Below are 19,289 nucleotides of genomic sequence, written 5' to 3'. Positions count from 1 at the left end.
GATTAATAATATTGTGTAGCTCTAGGACCGTGGTTACAAAATAGCTTTGAGCAACTAAGTGTCTTTTAATGCTGTTTACTGCAAACCCTAACTCTCTATATTATGGCTCCCTTGTACTCCCTTGCATTTATTCTGCACTTGTGGGTGTGTCTTGTTGAGTACGGTGGTTGTACTCAATCTTGCTCAATTTTTTCCCAAACCCAGAAGAGGAGTTCCTGGAAGATGAAGGCTTTGGTGTCTAGCTCGTGCCTGCCGTCAAGCGCCTGTGGTCGTCGCCCTAGTCTTCCGCTGTTTTTCGTTTGTCTTCTTGTGTGCTGGGCCTTCGCCGCCCATGTAATAAATTAATTAATTACGCTTCCGCCTGTTAAACTCTGAATTGTATCAACTTTTGTGTACCTTGCCTCCTGGGACAAGGAATAAGGAATAATGCACGCACGTAAGGAACGCCCGTTGGGTTATTTCCGGTCGTGACAAGTTGGTATCAGAGCCCCCTTGACCCTAGGACGAGCCTTAGATCCCAAGCCTTTGCAATATTTTCAAAATAAAAATGATAGCGAAAAGAAACATAAAAACACGCACAAGCTCCATCGGGCAAAAGCACATATGTGTTATACAAAGGAGCAAAAAATTACATCATCCGTTTCAGAACATTTTTGCCCCGCCCCTACTAAGTCCCGCGAACACGGTTCGTCATCTATACTGTACACGACTCTAAGGGGGGAAGGAAGTGAAATACACACCGACGTCAAGCGATAACAACTTGACGATTAGTCATTTCGAAGTCTAACCAAAGTGTGGCAATGTCATCGCGGCGCTGGATGTGGCACCGGCCGTAATCCTCTAAGGTTCGACCGGGATGTCTTCGCCTCCAATTCGCCATTTTGACAACCACAGCTACATAAAAGGCGAATGCTTGATCGACGAAAACGCCAGGGGGGCAAAACGAATCGGCCGAAGCATCGCTCGCCGAACATTGAAACCGCAACAGCTTGTTTCGGAATAAAGATACCGAACGCCGTTACATTCAACTTACGCAAAACACAAGCGTTTTTCCCAACGCAAAATGCTACGAGTCGAAAACGGAAGTCGAAAGCTAAAAAGTCAACAAATCTTTTCGCCAATCCCCAAAAGGGGGCCGAACGCATGACTTTGGGCAAAATCCCCGCTAAAACAATAGGGAAAAGGGGAAAGAAAAAAATACAAGTCAAGAATCGCGCAAAGCAGACAAACTTGGCAAAATATAATCACCCAGTGTCATAATACAGCTTCGCCATTCTCGAAAGGCGAACGCCAGTGTTCATATGTTTTCTGAAGGAGTCTAAAACGAGGTTTCGGCAGGAACATCGCCCGAAAGGGGACGCCTCATGCCATACCGCATAGTTTGCACGGTCTCGGCCGAAGCTCCTTACTCACCCTTCCCCGTGAGGGGCTTGTTGGAGGTATGCCATGAAGCCCTTCGGCCGGACCTGTCGAAACTATAGTACCAGCAAGGATTCAAGCCAAAGACGTCAAGGCCATTCAGGCGAAGCCCTATGGCGAAAGCCATAAGCGAAGATGGCGAAGGCTGGAAAGCCACGTCGATATTCCGAAAGTAAAGGCATCTCGGGCGAAGGCATCTCGGGCGAACTACAAAGACTTCGCCATGACGAGTTCGGCATCAAGGAGGCCCAACAGGCCGCCCCTAGCCTTTTAGGCCCATTTGCCATAGACCAGGCCCAGCCTATCAGCCCATTAAAGGCCCATATGTGCAAATGACACTGCATACCCATGTAAATGTCCCTTTCATAAGGGCAACCATGTAAAATCCCCTGTAACCCTAAACCCTAGAAGGTGCAAGCTTGTGCTAAGGCTATAAATAAACCTCTAGGGCCATGTAATGGGGGGGATCCCCAAAAAATATTTCACGAATCAATACAATTGCTTTTACATTCCAACTACTGTTGAGAGAACCACGCCTTTCGACATGGCATAGTTGTCCATTCGACAACATTTAGCATATATGAAGGTTTGAGAAAAAAGACTACAATACCCCTTATTAAATGGTTTATAGGTAAGAGTGGAGAATAGTTGAGGGTAAAATAGGGAGAAATTTGGACGAGAAATGATTAAAGGGATCATTAGTACTCTATTGTGAGAATTATTTTGGGACAAATTCAAATCCTAGAGATACAATTATTATGGGGTAGAGGTATTATATTACTAACCATTTAGTTTGTAATATAGCGTGACTGACACTAACACAACTTAACATATGCTAATCACTTGTGTTTTTTTTTTGAAACGGTAGACGGCTGGAGGGCTACCGGTTATATTAGAAGGAGAAACAAGTGAAAACAGAGTTATTACAACGTAATAAGGGAGCATTGGGGATAATACAACTCAGGGATAGGCAGAAGGGGAAGGGAGGCTAGTTATGGGGGCTTGAAAACAAAATTCCGTAAATCTATGTCTTCCTTGATTAGCGTTGCTACATCCACAAAGGAATTGGATGTTTGTTTGAAAATTGTTGTATTTCTTTGGTTCCAAATATGCCATCAAGTTGAGATCAGGGCATTGAATTTTGCTTTGCTTTGTGTTGCATTTGCCGAAGATGTAAGAGGGGCAATCCACTCAGGAACTGATCCCCGTGGGGTAGTAGGTAGACCAAGCATTGTTGAGATTGACTCCCAAACCTGTCTTGTGAAGGTACAATCCCTAAAAAGGTGAACAGTGTCCTCTAATGCCCGTCAGCAGAGAGAGCAAATGCAATTACAAGGTTAGTGTCTTATGAGTAGATTGTGGTTGTAAGTGCTTTTTGATGTAAGATTAGCCATCCGTGAAAATGTTGTTTAGGCTACGCATGAGCAGACCAAATGATCTTGAAAGAGGGGTTCATCACTGATCCTAGAAAATGTACTTGGTAAGCACTTCTTGTTGAAAAACATCTTGAAGAATTCAAGGATGATGATATGTCATCTTCAGTGTTTTCCTCCAGAGTGATTAGAGAGAGCATTGTTCCTAGTTGGACAAGTTCATGAATGGACTCCACATTTGTGATCTGCCTGAAAGAGGTTAACCAAGAGTTTTTAGAGAGTTATGTTGCAACAGTTCTGCTCTTCCGTTGCACTAGTGAGAAAAGATCTGGCAAAATATCTTTTGGACATTGGTCTTGAAGCCAGTTGTCATGCCAAAAGAGGAACAAATGCCTGTCTTTTTCATTGCAAGGGAGTTTCATTTGGGCCCAAGGCCTCTGATCATCCTTCCATCTGAGCTAGAGCCATCTCAATCTTAGCGCTCTTGAAAACTTCTCAAGGTCTAAGATTCCTATGCCTCCCAAATCTTTATGTTGACAAGCTGTTTGCAAATTTACGATGCATGTTCTAGGGTGGGTGTTTTCAGGCTCAGTCCCTTTCCAAAGGAAAGATCTTCTAAGTTTATCAATTTTCTTGATGACCAATTTGGGGATTTTCAAGGTGGTCATCTGATAGGTTGGGATTGCTGATAGAATATATTTGACCAAAGTTTCTCTTCCAACCCAGTAGTCTAGAGGAGATCTTTTCAAGAAGGGGTAGGAAATAAATTTTGTTTAGCTTCCTTGTGTGCAGGGGAAGGCCCAAGTATGTTGTTGGGAAGGAAGACAATTTGCCATGGAAATTCTAAAATATTTGTTGCATATTGATGTTTGCACAAGCTATAGGGAGGATCTCTATTTTGGCAATGTTATTTCGTAGGCCAGAAACTTCCCCAAAGAGCTCCAGGAGAACTTTTAGGTTTTCAATCTCCGTGGAGTCTGGCTTTACAAAGAATGCTACATCATCCGCAAATAGGGAGATTCTGAATCTCAAATTTCCAATTCCAAGGGGAGAGATTACCCTTGATTGTTCAGCTAGTTTCATGATATTATTGAGTGGCTCCATTGCAATGATGAAGAGAAAAGGGGAGAGAGGGTCACCCCGTCTTAGGCCTCTTGCATGTTTAATGGGCTGCCCAGGAATGCCAATTACGAGCACTTTTGAACTAGACTTTTGGAAGAGTGTCGAAATCCCATTTCTCCTTCTAGTGCCAAAACCTAATTGTGTCAGAACTTCAATGTGATATTGCTAGCTTACAGAATCAAAAGCCTTTGAAATATCTAATTTGAGAATGAGTGTTTTGAATTTTTTCCTATGAAGCCTTTTGACCAAGTTCTGGACATACATGAAATTGTCATGGATTGATCTTTTCCTTATGAAGGCTCTTTGATTGATGTTAATCATCTCATGCATTGTCGGAGTGAGTCCATTGGCCAGAATCTTAGAGACAATCTTTGCAAAGCTGTGTACTAACTTATTGGCCTGTAATGGTTAGGTGAAGTAGCATCTTCTTTTTTCGGGATAAAGCAAATATGAGCATAATTCAGATCATCCAATTGGTTTAGGTTATGATTGATGAAAGATTGGACTGCCTTTAGGAGGTCAAGCTTGATGCAGTTTCAAAGAATTTACCAATAAAACCATCAGGTCCAGGAGCTTTCTGTGCCTGGATAGATTTGAACGCCTGCTCTAACTCTGCTAGAGTGATATCTTCTTCCTGGTCATTAAGGTCAAACTATTGCAAGCTGATTTGGGTCCAATTTAAAGTTGATTGACTTATGTGGGTTTGCCCAACTCTTTGATGAAAGAAATGTTCAGCTCTTCCACTTTCTCTAGATTGGAAGAAGCTATTCCAGAAGTGGTTTGCAACACCTGGATGGGTTTGCAACACCTAGATGAAGTTCTTTCTTCTTCTTGCATTTTCTTTTAGGTGGAATAGCTTTGTATTTGTGTCTCCTTCTTTAATCCAAGTTAGTCTAGATCTCTGTCGAATTTTGATTTTATTGAGCCCAAGAATTTTGTGCTTCAAGCTACTGTGCAGAATTTGTTCTTCGATAGAAAAGGTTCATGATTTCTGGACAACACCTAGTTGGAAGATAACCTCGTTTGTGATGGCCAGTTGAAGTATTATGTCTCCTACCTGTTTCGCTACCCATCTTCTTATATCTCGTGCCAAACGTTTCAGTTTCATGTTAGGAATTGCTAAAGGGTTTGTGGAGTTGATTGGTCTTTCCCAGGAGCTTGTGACCATTTCTTGAAAGGAATGGTAGCTTAACCTAAAGCTCTCGAAACAGAAATGGCTTGGCCTAGGGGATCCATCACTGCCCTACAAAAGGAGGGGAGCATGGTCTGAACAGGAGCTGGATAGGGGCAATAGTCAAGCAAACTCGTAGGGCAAATCTCAATCCATGAAATAGAAAGCTCTGTCAAATTTTATATCTCAATCCATGAAATAGAAAGCTCTGTCAAATTTTATTTGAGTTGGGTTGCTTGAGGTCCCTGCCCAAGTGAACATTCTTCCCTGGAGAGTAAGCACTTTTATTTGCAAATGACCAATGGCCCATATAAACCTTTGCATCATCCTCAAATCAATTCTCGAGTTGTTTTTGTCATAGGTTTTGTAGATTGGATTAAAATCTCCAATTATTAACCAAGAAGGTAAAACGATGCTCATGTTGTGCTCAAGCTCTTGTAGAAAAGCGAGTTTCTCTGCATCACTTTGTGGGCCATAAACAGCTATGATTGGCCAAAATGTTTGTTCTTCTCTCATTGTGATGGTAGCAGTGAGGGAGAAAACTCCCAATGTGACAGCCGTTAACCGAAAGAAATTCTCATCAACTGCAAGGATTATGCCTCCTCTTATTCCTTGGGCTGGAAGGAAAACAAAAGTATTCCGAAATCTACTTCCCATAGATTGAACAATGCAGGGTGTGTTCACCTCCTGAATTTTAGTTTCCTACAAACAGACAATCGAGGCACAATGTTGGTTGATCAGGAGTCTCAGAGCTTCCTTCTTGGTCGGTGCATTTAATCCCCTAACATTCTAATTAAATATTTTGCAGTGTCGTTAAGCCATTAGGAAACAAAATAAGGCCACTAAGAGCATCCAAGCATAGCACAAGGGAGAACAAACAGACAAGGAAAGGTTTCAAGAGCAAGAGCAGCTTAGGTTTCTTCTAGCAGTATTCACAGTTGGAGATAGCGCGGGAGAAGAAAACTGTACTCATGTGAAGATACAGAAGTGAAACATGCTTAGAACAAGAATAACAGCTTTAAGGTCTTTGCAACAACATCCATAGATAGTGCACTTCTTAACATAGCGGGGAAGGCCTTATAGCCTTGTTGGTGCATCAAAACTACATAACACATCATACACCAAAAACATTCCAGGTTCCTAGAGGTTTGCATCACACCTCCTGACTTGATCACTGGGGGTTTGCCGTCCATTATTTATCTAGGTGCCTACTAGGTTGGTTGCAGAGTAGCTTCATGCTGGCAGATCAATTGTCTACGTCTTGGCAACTTTGACCTTGATCTGTTTGCAGCCATCCATCTGCGCAACGTGAGTGACTTCTTGAAACATTGTAAATAAAGTTTTTTTTGACATTCTCATCAAAAGAGTCACTCTCATTCATGATAACAAATTTCTTAGAAAGGATTTCTTGAGCTATGGTTTCAATTTTACATCCATTCTTTCTTTTCTTTTCAACCCTTTCGCTGTGCCTTTGAGTAGAATTAAGGGTCACCTTTGGGCGATGGGCTCGGATGCGTCCAAGCGACAGACTTGGGAGTAGTGGGACCTAGACTGGCGTCAAGAGGGATGCCACCATATCCCCAACTATATCCTTTTCAATCGTGCTGGCTCTCAGGATGGATTCCTGCCTTGGTTCATAGGTTGGCGATGCCTCGTCATCAGCATTCCCATCCACGGAGAAGTTCAGTTGGGGTAGGTTTGCCTCAACCAGCATCGAATCATCATGAACCAACTAGTTCGCTGGAACTTCCTAATGGAGAAAAAAGAACTCAGTTGGGGGCAAGGAGACTGGAATAAGAAGAGCTAGTGACCCGTCATTGGGACTCTTGCTGCGGCGTGAAGAACGAGGCTTGTAGGGGGGAGCCAGCAGATGGGAGAGAGAAGGCAGAGCTAGTGTTTTAGAGCTGCGTCATGGTGAGGTAGGATAAAGAGAAGGTCTCACCTCTCCGTGCTCTTTGGATCGGCGATTGTGACCCATGGAGATCGATGGCTCCCTTGCTCTCTGCCTGCCATGATTTTTCCTGGTTGTAGTAGCTGTGCTCATCACCCCTATGCACTCTGCCGCTCGAGCAGCCAGTGATATAGCCCTAGAGAGAGCACGAGCGTCTCCTGTGGCATGGTCTTGGTCGCCCACCGCCACCATCTGGGTCATCCTCCAGGCCCCTCACCGCGCTCAGCTCCGGCCTGCATGGAATAGGAAGTGGACACGAGTGCGTGCGAGAGGCATCGTCCTAGACCACGTAGGTCCATTCATAGGTCTTGTAGAGCATGGGTTGGAGGTCTTCTAGGGTGTCTAGGTGGAGGATGACCGGGTAGGTCCATCCCCCTTCAGTCTCGGCAATGGTGGGTTGCATAGCGGGTCGATGTCCAGGAATGGCATGTCAATGGGGATCAGCTCTTCATCTACATTGGAGACGCCCAGCCAAGCTTCTTCTTGCATCCGCTTCAGTCTCAATGAAGTTGATGGAGCACTTGGGCTCGACAAGCTTCGCCGTCACCCCCTCAGTGTGACCATGCATCGGGATCCCCTCAATGCATAGGCGCACACGGTAGTGACAGCTAGAAGGTCTGATGACCCTCATGGTGTGAGTCCCAAGCTCGGAGATGGTAGGAACAGCTAGAAGAGCGGTCAAGCCGTAGAGTGCACGGAATAAAGTCCCTATCAGCAGGCCTAGCCAATGTGAGGAAGGTAGCCTCATCAACGCAGTCACTGTGGTTGTCCAAGCACCACGCAATGAAGGAGCAGCACGAGAACTTTTGCCGAAGCCTCTCGACCTCGTCAGTTGCAGCCACTGTCACCGTGGCTGCCACTAGCCTTCTTTCCAATAGTTCATCCATCGCAACCGGGGTTCCACGAGGGGCGGCCACTCGAGAATCCGGCAGGGCCTTCTTGGTGACCGAAGGTTGGTGGGGGAGAGGTGGGAACTGAGAGGGATTTGGGAGAAGAGGGGGGAGCAAGCAAGGTGGCAGGTGAACTTTGTCCCCTACTCTTCGCTTGGAGCAATTAAGGACTTCATGTCCAATCCCTCTACAAAACCAGCGTTTGAAGGGCTCTCTGCAATCTTTAATTTTGTGATCTGGAGCAAGGCATCTGAAACACTTTCCTTCCATATGTTTAAAGAAACGAGCTCTTCCTTGCTTGTGTTGGTCCTGTGGATCTGCTTGAGCACTAAGGGATTGCTGTCTTCTCCACTAGTGTTTTGCTTTGACTTCTTTCCACTAGGGATCTGAGATAATTTGGGAGGATCTTTTAATCTACTGAGATGGAGGATGTGACGAGGTAGAGATTACACTTCCGCTCTTGAGTACTCTAGGCGTATCACTAGCGAGAGGCAATTTGCTTCGCCTGGTAGATAACCTCTTGCTCACAAGCAAACTTTGGGGGGCAGCAGCTAAAGGAAGAGAGTCACTGGCTGCAATTGAAACCTAACTGACTGGGGTCAGTGGAGCATTGATGCTTTCAGCAGGAGTAATCAAGACTTCTTTGAACGTTTTGTAGAACCGCTGCTAGGGATGGTTCTGGATTTGCTCATCACGTGGAGGAGGCGCTAGGCTTTCCAGGTGTGAAACCAGATCTAGATCTGAGGGGAAGAGTGGCTTACCTTGTGGTGGAAGACGACATTCAAGACCTGAGAGAAGGTTTGAGATGTTACGGGGTGGAGAGAAGTTGGGCAGGAGAGAGGTCTGGAGGTACTGGCTGGCCGGAGGTGGGGGTGGAGGTGGTGGCGACAGCTAGTTGCTGGTGTCGAGGGTGGGTGTCTGGGCTAGGGGACGACATATTTATTGCTACTCCCTCCGTCTCAGAATATAACAACCTAGCACCGGATGGGATGTATTCTAGTACTATGAATCTGGACAGCCCCCTGTCCAGATTCGTATTACTATGATGCGTCCCATCCGATCCTAGATTGCTATATTCTAGGACGGAGGGAGTAATCACTTATCATGTCATTAGTTTGGTGGGCTAGGGCCTCTAGCTATAGCTCACCACAAATGGAATCCATTTTTTTTCTTAGGCCAAGTGCTCCCTTAGAAACTGTTCAAGCCAGTCTCCTACTCAAGTATAGCAAACCAAACAAGTCTGGATCAACCAAAATCCAACAAACCAAACTCATCCCATATCGAAGAAGAAAACAAAAAGAAAAAGGTAGCACAAGATCTGCAACTAGGAATCACGTGTACACCTTGTCGTCATCTGCCTGCTAGCACTAGTAGCCACAAGATAGCACATTGTATGGAAAATTAATTCAACCGGGTAGGTTAGGAGGCCGATGTTTTGGTGCGTACGTACAAGGATGTCAAGCTTGCCGCCGAACATGGCGGCGACCCTGCCGGCGATCGCCTCCGGGTCAGCGCGCACCTACGCGTCGGACGGAGACGGTGACGGCGAGCTTCTTGGCTCTCCACTCCTCCAGACACCTGTTCAGGGTAGCCTCGTTCCGGGCGCACGTGTGCACCGTGGCGCCGAAGCTCGCCAGTTCCTCCACGATGGCGCGCCTGGATGATGCATTTATACATGCTTAATCAGTTAATCTGCTGCCATCGATTTAACTAGCATCTACTAATACGCCGAAGCAACGATTCGATGACTTGGTGAACTTATTCATAGTATAATTAGATGTTAAAAGTTAATTAGAATCAATAACAATTTAACACTGGCTGAAGAGCTAGATAATTAAGAGCACAATCTGAAGAGATAGATCTGTTTCACTCTTCAATTCTGAAAACAGATCGATGGGAAAGCTTGGATTCGGCGAAGGAAGACGAATTAATTACCCGATTCCTTTGCTGCCACCGGTGACGAGAGCTGTGGCGCCGGCAAGGCTCCACCGCCCGACCTCCGGCCTGCTGCTTGTGGACATATCGGCGTGCCTCCGGTTTGTGCGTCAGACTTGTGTGTTAGTGAGACAGCTTGCAGTTGCAGCACAGGGTCGAGTACTTCTAAAGGCGTAAAGCATTAGCCGTCTGCACTAGGTGCTTGTCTAGTCCGCTGGCCCTGTCCGCCTCCTTGTGTCCATCTCATGAATATCTTTGACGTGTATTTGTTCAGATTTTTCTTTAAAAAATACTATTTTTTATGGGAAAAGAGAGTATAGCATATATCGGCTTGTCCTGAGTTATCCATTGACTTTAGACTTGTTTAGTTCTCTGAGACAACTCCGCATCCGCTGTCCACTAAAGAAACGGGATCGGTTATCTGTAATGGGTTTAAAGCATCATCTCTTTCGGACAGGGCACCCGTCACTAAGCAAAGATCAGTAATGTGAGAAAATATCTTAATCGGGCATCCGGCCATCACGAACGAATGACTCTCATCTCTAATGGGCCTAAGCTATAGCCTGTCACGGATGACTCTCATCTCTAAGCACCCGGAAAGAATTTTTCCGGTCGGTCACCCATTCCGAAATTGCTCTAGGCCAAGCACGCTTAATCTCATAGTTTTTTTTTAAGATTGGATTCCGAAAAAGAAATTGTAACTTGTTGGCATGAGTATTCTATTAATCCTATTAAGCCCTGGGCAAGGATGTCACACCCTAGCATTCCCTATTCATATACATTTATTCATATACCTAACTATCAATATATTTAATACAACCACATTCATATAACATCCATTTTGATCATATATTTCACCAGCAAAACCGAGTTAATTGCATCAAATATATATTTAGCAAGTATTATCACGAGTAGGGTAAATCAGACTTCTAGGCAAAAATGAATTTCAAATTGAATTTTATGGTACTAGATGAACTCATCTGAAAAAGTTGTAAAAAACAAAGTTGTAGAACTAATTGAGATCTACCAATTTTATTTAGGGCAATTGCATATTTGACTCTGTTTTGAAAGCCAACTACTAAATTGACCCTGTTTTTTTTAACTTAGCTTATTTTACCCTGCTTTTCAAAAACAAACATCAGGCCTGACCCTATTCTGTCAATCCAACGTAACAGTGTTAACTTATGGCTAAAAAGACATTTATGCCCTTGCGTATTTGACCGTGATTTGTTTTCTATTCGGTCTAATTTCATACACTTAGTTGTTTAAAAATAACATTTTAACATATTTGTGACACAAAAATTTGACGAAGAATCGATAAAACTACAACTGAAGTTTAACTAAATTTTGGCAGCATATATTATCCATCACAAATTACATATACTGAAGAAAAAACTAAGAGCTAGCTAGCCTGCGGCCCTGGAGTGCGTCGCACCACCGCCGGCCGATGCCCGGAGAGGTGGAAGCCACTGGCCATAGAGGCGCAGGGGTGCCGACACCGTTCCTGTCACCACCTCCTCAAATCTCATCGTCACTGGCTCGCCGCTGATGCACCGTCGCCAATGCGAGGAAGAGAGGCCACCGTCGGCACCAGCACAGTCGCCGCATGGATGGAGAGCAGGTGGAGGAGCTTGGCTTGCATGGTCGCCGGTGTCGGGACATTACTCCGTCGCCTGGAACAGCTAAGCCGCCGTGGCCATCGACTGCATGAAGCAGCTGCTTCGCGCGTGTGCCGCCGCCGCCGCCACAAATCCCTCCGCGCCCCGGCACTGCCGCCGCTCAGCTGGTGCGGATCCCCTCCCTCCCCGCCGGCGCAGATCCCATCCCGTCGCCGCTGCTGCTCCCTCCCACCACGTCGTGCTGCCGCCGCTCCCTCCCTCCAGCGTCGGCGCTGCTATTTCCTCATACGCCGCCATTACCACTCGCATTTATGATACGAGACATCCAGATAGGGTTTATTTTGGATAGGGTTCCTGGAGGGTATTTTGGATAATAATTATATTTTTTATTTGTTTTTTAATGAAAGCTTAACGGAGTAGCGAAAAAAGGGTCAGACCAAGTGATCAGTTTTAAAAAATAGGGTCAAATAAGAAAACCACAAAAAATAGGGTCAAATTGGTAGTTAGCCTTTCAAACGGGGCCAAATAAGCAATTGTCCCATTTTATTTTGGTCATTTTTCTATCCGAGTTTGATTAAACTATATAAAATTTGAATTCTAAAATATAAGAAATTTAAATATTTTTTTGGGTAGTAAATGATTTCAAATGAAAAAATTATCAACAACAAAGTTGTATATCTCCTCAAGATCTATAACTTTTACTTTGGTCTTTCTCCCATATAATATTTTTTGAATAGTTTCAATTTGAATTTGAAAATATGACAACTTCAAACAATATTTTCAAATACTAAATGATTTCAACAGAAAAAGTCATCAACAAAAAAGTTGTACAATTCATCAAGATCTATAACTTTTATTTTTGTCATTTTTCTATATAACATTTTTTTGAACAGTTTGAATTTGAATATGAAAATATGATAACTTCAAACAATATTTTCAAATACTAAATAATTTCAACTGAAAAAGTCAACAACAACAAAGTTGTATAACTTATCAAGATCTATAACTTTTGTTTTTGTCATTTTTCTATATAACATTTTTGAACAGTTTGAATTTGAATTTGAAAATATGACAACTTCAAACAATATTTTCAAATACTAAATGATTTCAACTGAAAAAGTCATCAACAACAAAGTTTTATATCTCATCAAGATCTATAACTTTTATTTTTATCATTTTTCTATATAATATTTTTTGAACAGTTTGAATTTGAATTTGAAAATATGACAGCCTCAAACAATATTTTCAAATACTAAATGATTTCAACTGAAAAAGTCATCGACAGCAAAGTTGTATAACTCATCAAGATCTATAACTTTTATTTTTGTCATTTTTCTATATAACATTTTTTGAACAGTTTGAATTTGAATTTGAAAATATGACAACTTCAAACAATATTTTCAAATACTAAATGATTTCAACTGAAAAAGTCATCAACAATAAAGTTGTATAACTCATCAAGATCTATAACTTTTATTTTTGTCATTTTTATATATAACATTTTTTGTGAACAGATTGAATTTGAATTTGAAAATATGACAACTTCAAACAACATTTTCAAATACTAAATGATTTCAACTGAAAAAATTATCAACAAAGTTGTATAACTCATCAAGTTCTGTAACTTTTATTTTGGTCATTTCTTCATCCGACAAAGTGATAGTAATATCGTTACCAAAATTCACATATCTCTTATCTGGTTTTATAAACTATAACACGGATATGTAAATTTTGTGAACAATGTTACTAACACTTTGTCGGATGATGAAATGACAAACATAAAAGTTATAGATCTTTGTGAGTTATACAACTTTGTTGTTGTTGACTTCTTTTAGTTGAAATCATTTACTATTTGAAAATGTTGTTTGAAGTTGTCATATTTTCAAATTCAAACTCAAACTGTTCATAAGAAATGTTATATAGAAAAATGATCAAAATAAAAGTTGTAAATCTTGATAAGTTATACAACTTTGTTGTTGATAATTTTTCTATTTGAAATCATTTAGTATTTGAAAATATTGATTGAAGTTGTCATATTTTCAAATTCAAATTAAAACTATTCAAAAAAAGTTATATATAAAAATGACCGAAATAAAAGTTGTAAATCTTGATAAGTTATATAGCTTTGTTGTTGACAATGTTTCCATTTGAAATCACTTACTACAAAAAATTTGTTTTGACTAATAAAATGAATTATTATACTACAGTTAATTATTTTGCACAGGTCAACTCACAAATATAAACATTTCATATGAAAAATGGAAAAAAAACTAAGTCATCTCAATTGGGCATAAGTACAGAGCCCGTCACGAATGAGTCATCTGTGACGGGCCTAATTGTTACCGATTGAGATATAGGCATACATATATGTTAGATGGGTAGTAAAGTCAGGCCCGTCACGGATGACACCTATCAGTGACGGGCCGTAGTTTAGGCCCGATTGAGATAACATTACATTTCTCAATCGGGCCCTAAGTTGGCGCCCGTCATGGATGACCTAAACTAAGGCCCATCAGTGATAGGTGTCATCCATGACGGGGTTGACTTTTATGCCCATCTAACATGTCTGTGCGACAATATCTCAATCGGGCGCTTTTTCGGCCTCATCTGTGACGGCCTGCTAATTCTAGTCATGTTAGCTAATTCTAGGCATGTCAGGCGCTAAGGTTCTGTACTAGTGATCTAATAGATCATGGAAAATCGGGCGCTCTCCTGTAGCTGCCTTATATGTGCATGTTGGCTCTCTCTCACTCTGATGCATGCATACATATGTACCGCCTCCCCATATATGATTGACCACCATACATTCATACAGTTCTTGCTCCACAAGTTCTTTCTCCTCTCTCCGTACACAATTTAAACCAAAATCATAGTTTCTTTTAAATTAATTATTGATCTTTAATCTAATTACGTAGTTGTATTTGATGAAATTAAAACGTTACAATCAAATCTCACAACACTATATTTCAAATAAAAATATAATTATATTCTTAATTGAAACATTGTTTCATCATACATACAACATGATTTATAGCAGGTGAAACATCACAACATTTTTTTAAAACATCCAAAGAATACAACGTGCAACATTTGTAAATGAGCTAGTGAAACATCAGATAATATTTATTGCAATATCTAAATAACACCACGAAAACCACGTGCAACATTTATAAATGACATAGTGCGACATCCGAAATTCTTATTGCAACATCCAAATAACACCATGTGCAACAAACAAAAATACATTTAAAACCTTAAAGTGTGTGTAACACACTGAAAATTTTGAATTTCAAATATGGAAAACAAAAATTTTGAATAATTAAACACCTTTCTCAAAATTTCTTCATGCAGGTTGTTGTCAATTGACAACTGCATCACGTCGAAGGACATGGTTCAGTTAACAATAGTTGGAAAGTAAAAGCAGCCAGGCCCACCTGTCAATGGTTGTTGGAGGCGTATCACGAGGACCTTTGGCCGGGCCTACCGAAACCAGAGGTGATCAAAAGTGCGAGTAGGAAGAAAGCGGCGAAGATCGGAGAAACTGCATGGGCAAAGGTGATATGGCGAAAGCAGTAACATGGAGCCTACAAGCTTTGCCAAAGACAGACCTCGCCATGGGGAGACACGGTCGAAGGTTCGAGGCAAAAGCCTTGCCACGGAGAGCACGAGTTTCGCCAGGCATCAGGTCTCACCACAAGGAGGCCCAACAGGCCGACACACCCTCCGAAGCTTTCGCCAAAGGCCGGGCTGAAACACTCAACCCATTAAGGGCCCATATAAGCAAAAGACACAGGATACCCATGGAGATGTCCCTATCATAAGGCTAACCATGTAAATTCCCCTGTAAACCCAAGACCTTAAAACGGAGAGTCTGTAATAGGGCTATAAGTAGCCCCCTAGGACAATGTAACAGGGGATCCAAAAAAATTTTACTATGCAATATAATTGTCTTTACTTCCAACTACAGTTGAGAGATCCACGCCTTTCGACGTGATGCAGTTGTCCATTCGACAACAGCTGGCGCCGTGTCACACCCTGAAGTTCTTTTCCCAAGCCTAAATTGAATTTATAAATGACCTCAAGAAAATACCGATGTAAAAGCAAGAGCGAAACCCTAATAAATTAATGCAAATAATAATCGGAATTGGCATGTGGAATTTATCTTGAGTTCTACATGTCGAAATGTGCTAACAAGATTTTTAGTGGAATTTTTAGAGCTCTAGAAATAATTTTAATCAATTAAAAATGAGCACAAGCAATATTTAATCCCTGGAAATTCATTTCCTCCTTTTTCTTTTTATTTTCCCTCCTTTTCCTTTTCGAATAGGCCGCTGGCCCATTCTCTTCCCCTCCCCGCTGGGCCGGCTGAAGGCCAAGGCCCAGCAGCCGCCCGCCTCCTCCCTCCTCCCTTTGGGTCGCCGACAGGTGGGGCCCACCTGTCGGGCCCGTCTCCCAGCTCCAGCTCCCACAACCGCCGCCCCGCTCGCTCCCGCACCTCCCGGGCCACGTCGGCCACGTCGCCGCCTTGCCCCGCCTTCCCCGCGCCCACTCCCTCTCTCTCCCGCCCGCGCCCGCGCTCGAGACGGCCGGGATTCGAAATTCGAATCCCGTCTCTCTCTCCTCCCCACCTCTCCCCACTCCGCCGGCGAAATCGCGGCCATCCCGGCCATAATCGACCCCCGCGGGTCTATATAAAGCGCCCCCGTCTCCCCCTCTCTCTTTTTCGTTTTGCAACCATCCACTCCCGTGCCCTCCACAGCCCTAGTGCCGTTGCCCTCCTCTCCGCCGCCACCGCCACCGCTCCGGCCACCGCTAGCCGCCGTTAGCCGCCGTGCCGAGCCGTGCCGTCGATGCCGTTGCGTTCGCCGTCGTGCAGGCCGTCTCGTCCACCTCTCCTCCGTCAGAAACCGCCGCCGTAACCCACTCCGCATCGTGCGCCGGTGAGCACCGCCATGGCCGCCGCCTTCGGCTGGCGTCCTCGCCCTCTTCTATCCACCTCTCTCTCTCTAACCCCTTTTATCATGTTCGCTAGGTGGTTTCGGAGCTCGTGCCACTGCCGTCATCGCCCTCCGTCGCTCGCCGTCGTCAATCGCCGTCGGTGAGGCACCTCCTCCCCTTCCTCCCTCTCTCCCACGCAGCTTAGCCGCCGTGCCGCCGCCTAGCCGCTTAGCCGCCGCTAGCGCCGTCCGCGTCGCCGCGACGTCGCCGCCCTCCGCCCCCAGCCGGTCGCCGCCGGTCGCCGACTTGCGCCGCCACGGCATCGAGCCGTGCCGCCGTGCACCATGGCCGCCGGGCCGGCTTGAGCCGCCCGAGCGCGCCGGCCGCGTGGTTCCGCCGCTGAGGGTAGATCGGGGCCGTCGGTTCAGCTGCCCGCGTGGCTGCCAGGTGGCCGCCACGTGTGCGCCACGTCGGCGCCACATCAGCGCCACGTGGTGCGCTGCCCCTTCCCCGGTCCATGGACCCAGTCCACCGCGGACCGCCACCCGAGTCACTGACATGTGGGCCCGCATGTCGGCGCCGCCCCCTCTCTCTCCCTGGGATTTTAATTATTGCGCAATAAATCAATTAAGGATTTTAATTATTGCTCCGTTTAAGCCCATTCAAGTCTTAGTAAATCAAGAAAAATGCATAGAATCCATTAAAAATGGTTTTGTTCTCTGTTTCAATAGTCTTATGGCCTGTTTGTATTGTTTGTTTTGTATGTCGCTTAGATTCCGGTTCTCCCGACGCTCCGGTGTACTTTGAAATAGTCGCCGAGGTTCCTCCAGCAGCAAAGCAAGGCAAGTCATGCATTACGATTGATCATATTGTACCCAATTTACAAATGTCCCGTATTTCTATTAAATGTTGCATTGTTTTACAATGTCATGTGGGATGGGTCCTACTACTCGGCCATATATTGTTTACCTTTTGCCATTGATAACTTAGGTATTAAAATGATTAGATGTTGGTTTAGGGAATGCTTAGCCATGCTTAGTTCAACCAGTACACAAAGGGGGATCACTTTAATGCCTAGACTTTGATTATTGGCATAGCTTTGGATTAGTACCACCGCAATGGTGTTGATTAATTAAAATATATTAAATGGTTGGCTGTGGGTGCATGATTTTGATGGTCGCGCCCATGGCACTTAAGGACCGGTTCGCGGGATGCCCTGGAAGAACTTATCGTACTTACCACAAGCCAGCGTGGGTAACGGCTGGGCTTGTAGTGTAGCTTTGCTCTAGCTGACACATCCAGGCAAGGGTGGGCGTGATGGAGCGGGACAGGCCCTGCGACGGCCTCTGTCGCTTCCGGATTTACGTAGGCACGAGAGGGGACTGCCCGTTGCCCGCTGGGGACGGGGGTGAAACCTGAGGTGTGGTGTGCTTGGCTAGAGGGGGTTATGCGAAGGGTCCTGTCACGGCCTCTTTCCGGTATGTTGTGGTGGCATGTCGGCGCACAGTAACGTGTCGTGGGGCTCTGTCTTGTGGGTACAGTTGTACACCTCTGATCAGAGTAAAACTATTCGAATAGCCGTGCCCGCGGTTACGGGTGGTCCACCAGATTCACTGTGATTAGTCTCACCCTAGATTAGCCTAATGGAATTGATTAGTTCAGGAGGATGGTTGGGCCAGTTGCAACGTGGTGTAGCGTTGGACAGTGGATGATTAATATTGATTAATTACTACAACTGTTTTACTGCTTTCAACTACTGTTTATAAATGCTCGCTTTATGCAAATGACCCGCTCTAGCTATCCTTTGGTTATATCATGCATCATACTCCTATTCTGGTATGACTTGCTGAGTACGGTGGTGGTACTTAGTCTTGCTCTATTCCCCTCCCTAAACCCCAGAGTTTGAGTACGTGTCAGATGATGGCTTCTCCGAGGTGTAGGCTTCGTCCGTGCCATCGAGGATGCCTGTGGAGTGGTGTTCCCGCTGCAGTCCAAGTCAAGGCTTAGCTCCAGTTATCCTTTAATTTTCCGTTGCATTTATGTAAAACTTTTATGATGTTTGTAAGACGTGGATCTGTATGTCAACTTTGTCGTTTGTGTACCCCGGCCGGTCCTGGACGGGGGTTTTAATGCACATTCTGCTTGGAATTCTATTCGGAAATTTCTGGGCGTGACACGCCGTCCGTGGGGACGTCCGAGCGAAACCACTGAGAGTGAGCGAAACCACTGATGCCACCAAAGGAAATCGTTAAGGAGAGAGTTGCCAAGTGAAAGGAAGGCAACAGCGAAGGGGAGATGGCTGGCGAAGAGGGAGTAGAGCCTTCGACTTTTGAAGCCGAAGTTGGAGCTGCGCCACCCCCAGCAGCGGCGCCATCTCTTCCACCTTCAGCACTGACGACCTTGACAGATGCGGATACGTTGAAAGCGGCGGCCACGCTCCAGTTCAGGGACGTGATCCTTTCGCCTCAAGTACCGGGGGCACCTCAAGCTGCCGCCTTCACCTAGCTAGCCACGACGTCAACAGCAATCATCACCTTGCAAGCTGACGCCAATCTCAAAGCTCAAGCCAATGCAGACATGGGGGCTATACGTCAGAACATGGCTAAACTGCGAGACACACTTCGCCAGATGCAAGAGCAGCAGCAAGCATACGGAGCAGCAAGACAAGCCAAGGCCAACACGCAGGAGTTTCCGACGCTCTACGCTCAGCCCCAAGTTTTTCCCCCACATGCTGCACCAGCCCCGGCGTACTACGCCAAGCCCGTCCCGGCCGTCGCTGTACGACCGCCATAACATGTGATTTCGGCGCCGGTTCGTCCAGCGGCACACCAAGCCCAGTACCCGAAGCCCACTCACACTCCACAAGCAATG

At 44.8% G+C, this 19,289-nt stretch overlaps 2 protein-coding genes across 2 annotated transcripts in view; both read right to left on the bottom strand.

The window, feature by feature from the left end:
- The window catches only part of LOC4335404 (uncharacterized), a 44,552-nt gene extending 34,480 nt beyond the window's left edge, over positions 1-10,072 (bottom strand). The window contains exons 1-2 of the mRNA XM_066309915.1: positions 9,862-10,072; positions 9,377-9,582 (exon numbers count right to left, since the gene is read on the bottom strand). The gene's annotated coding sequence lies outside the window, so the exon portion shown is untranslated. The remainder of the gene's footprint in view (positions 1-9,376; positions 9,583-9,861) is intronic.
- LOC4335402 (short chain dehydrogenase MYCFIDRAFT_6125-like) lies at positions 7,485-9,947 on the bottom strand. Its single transcript, XM_066309764.1, has 3 exons — positions 9,862-9,947; positions 9,446-9,582; positions 7,485-7,756 (listed from the first exon to the last, which is right to left on the bottom strand). Exons 1-3 carry the CDS (start codon positions 9,945-9,947, stop codon positions 7,485-7,487), a joined length of 495 nt encoding a protein of 164 aa, XP_066165861.1.
- Positions 10,073-19,289: the final 9,217 nt, after the last annotated feature.

The sequence above is a fragment of the Oryza sativa genome, chromosome 4, assembly GCF_034140825.1.
Source record: "Oryza sativa Japonica Group chromosome 4, ASM3414082v1".
NCBI classification, from domain to species: domain Eukaryota; kingdom Viridiplantae; phylum Streptophyta; class Magnoliopsida; order Poales; family Poaceae; genus Oryza; species Oryza sativa.
Note: the sequence above shows the minus strand (reverse complement) of the source record. Positions and strands in the feature narration are given on the sequence as shown.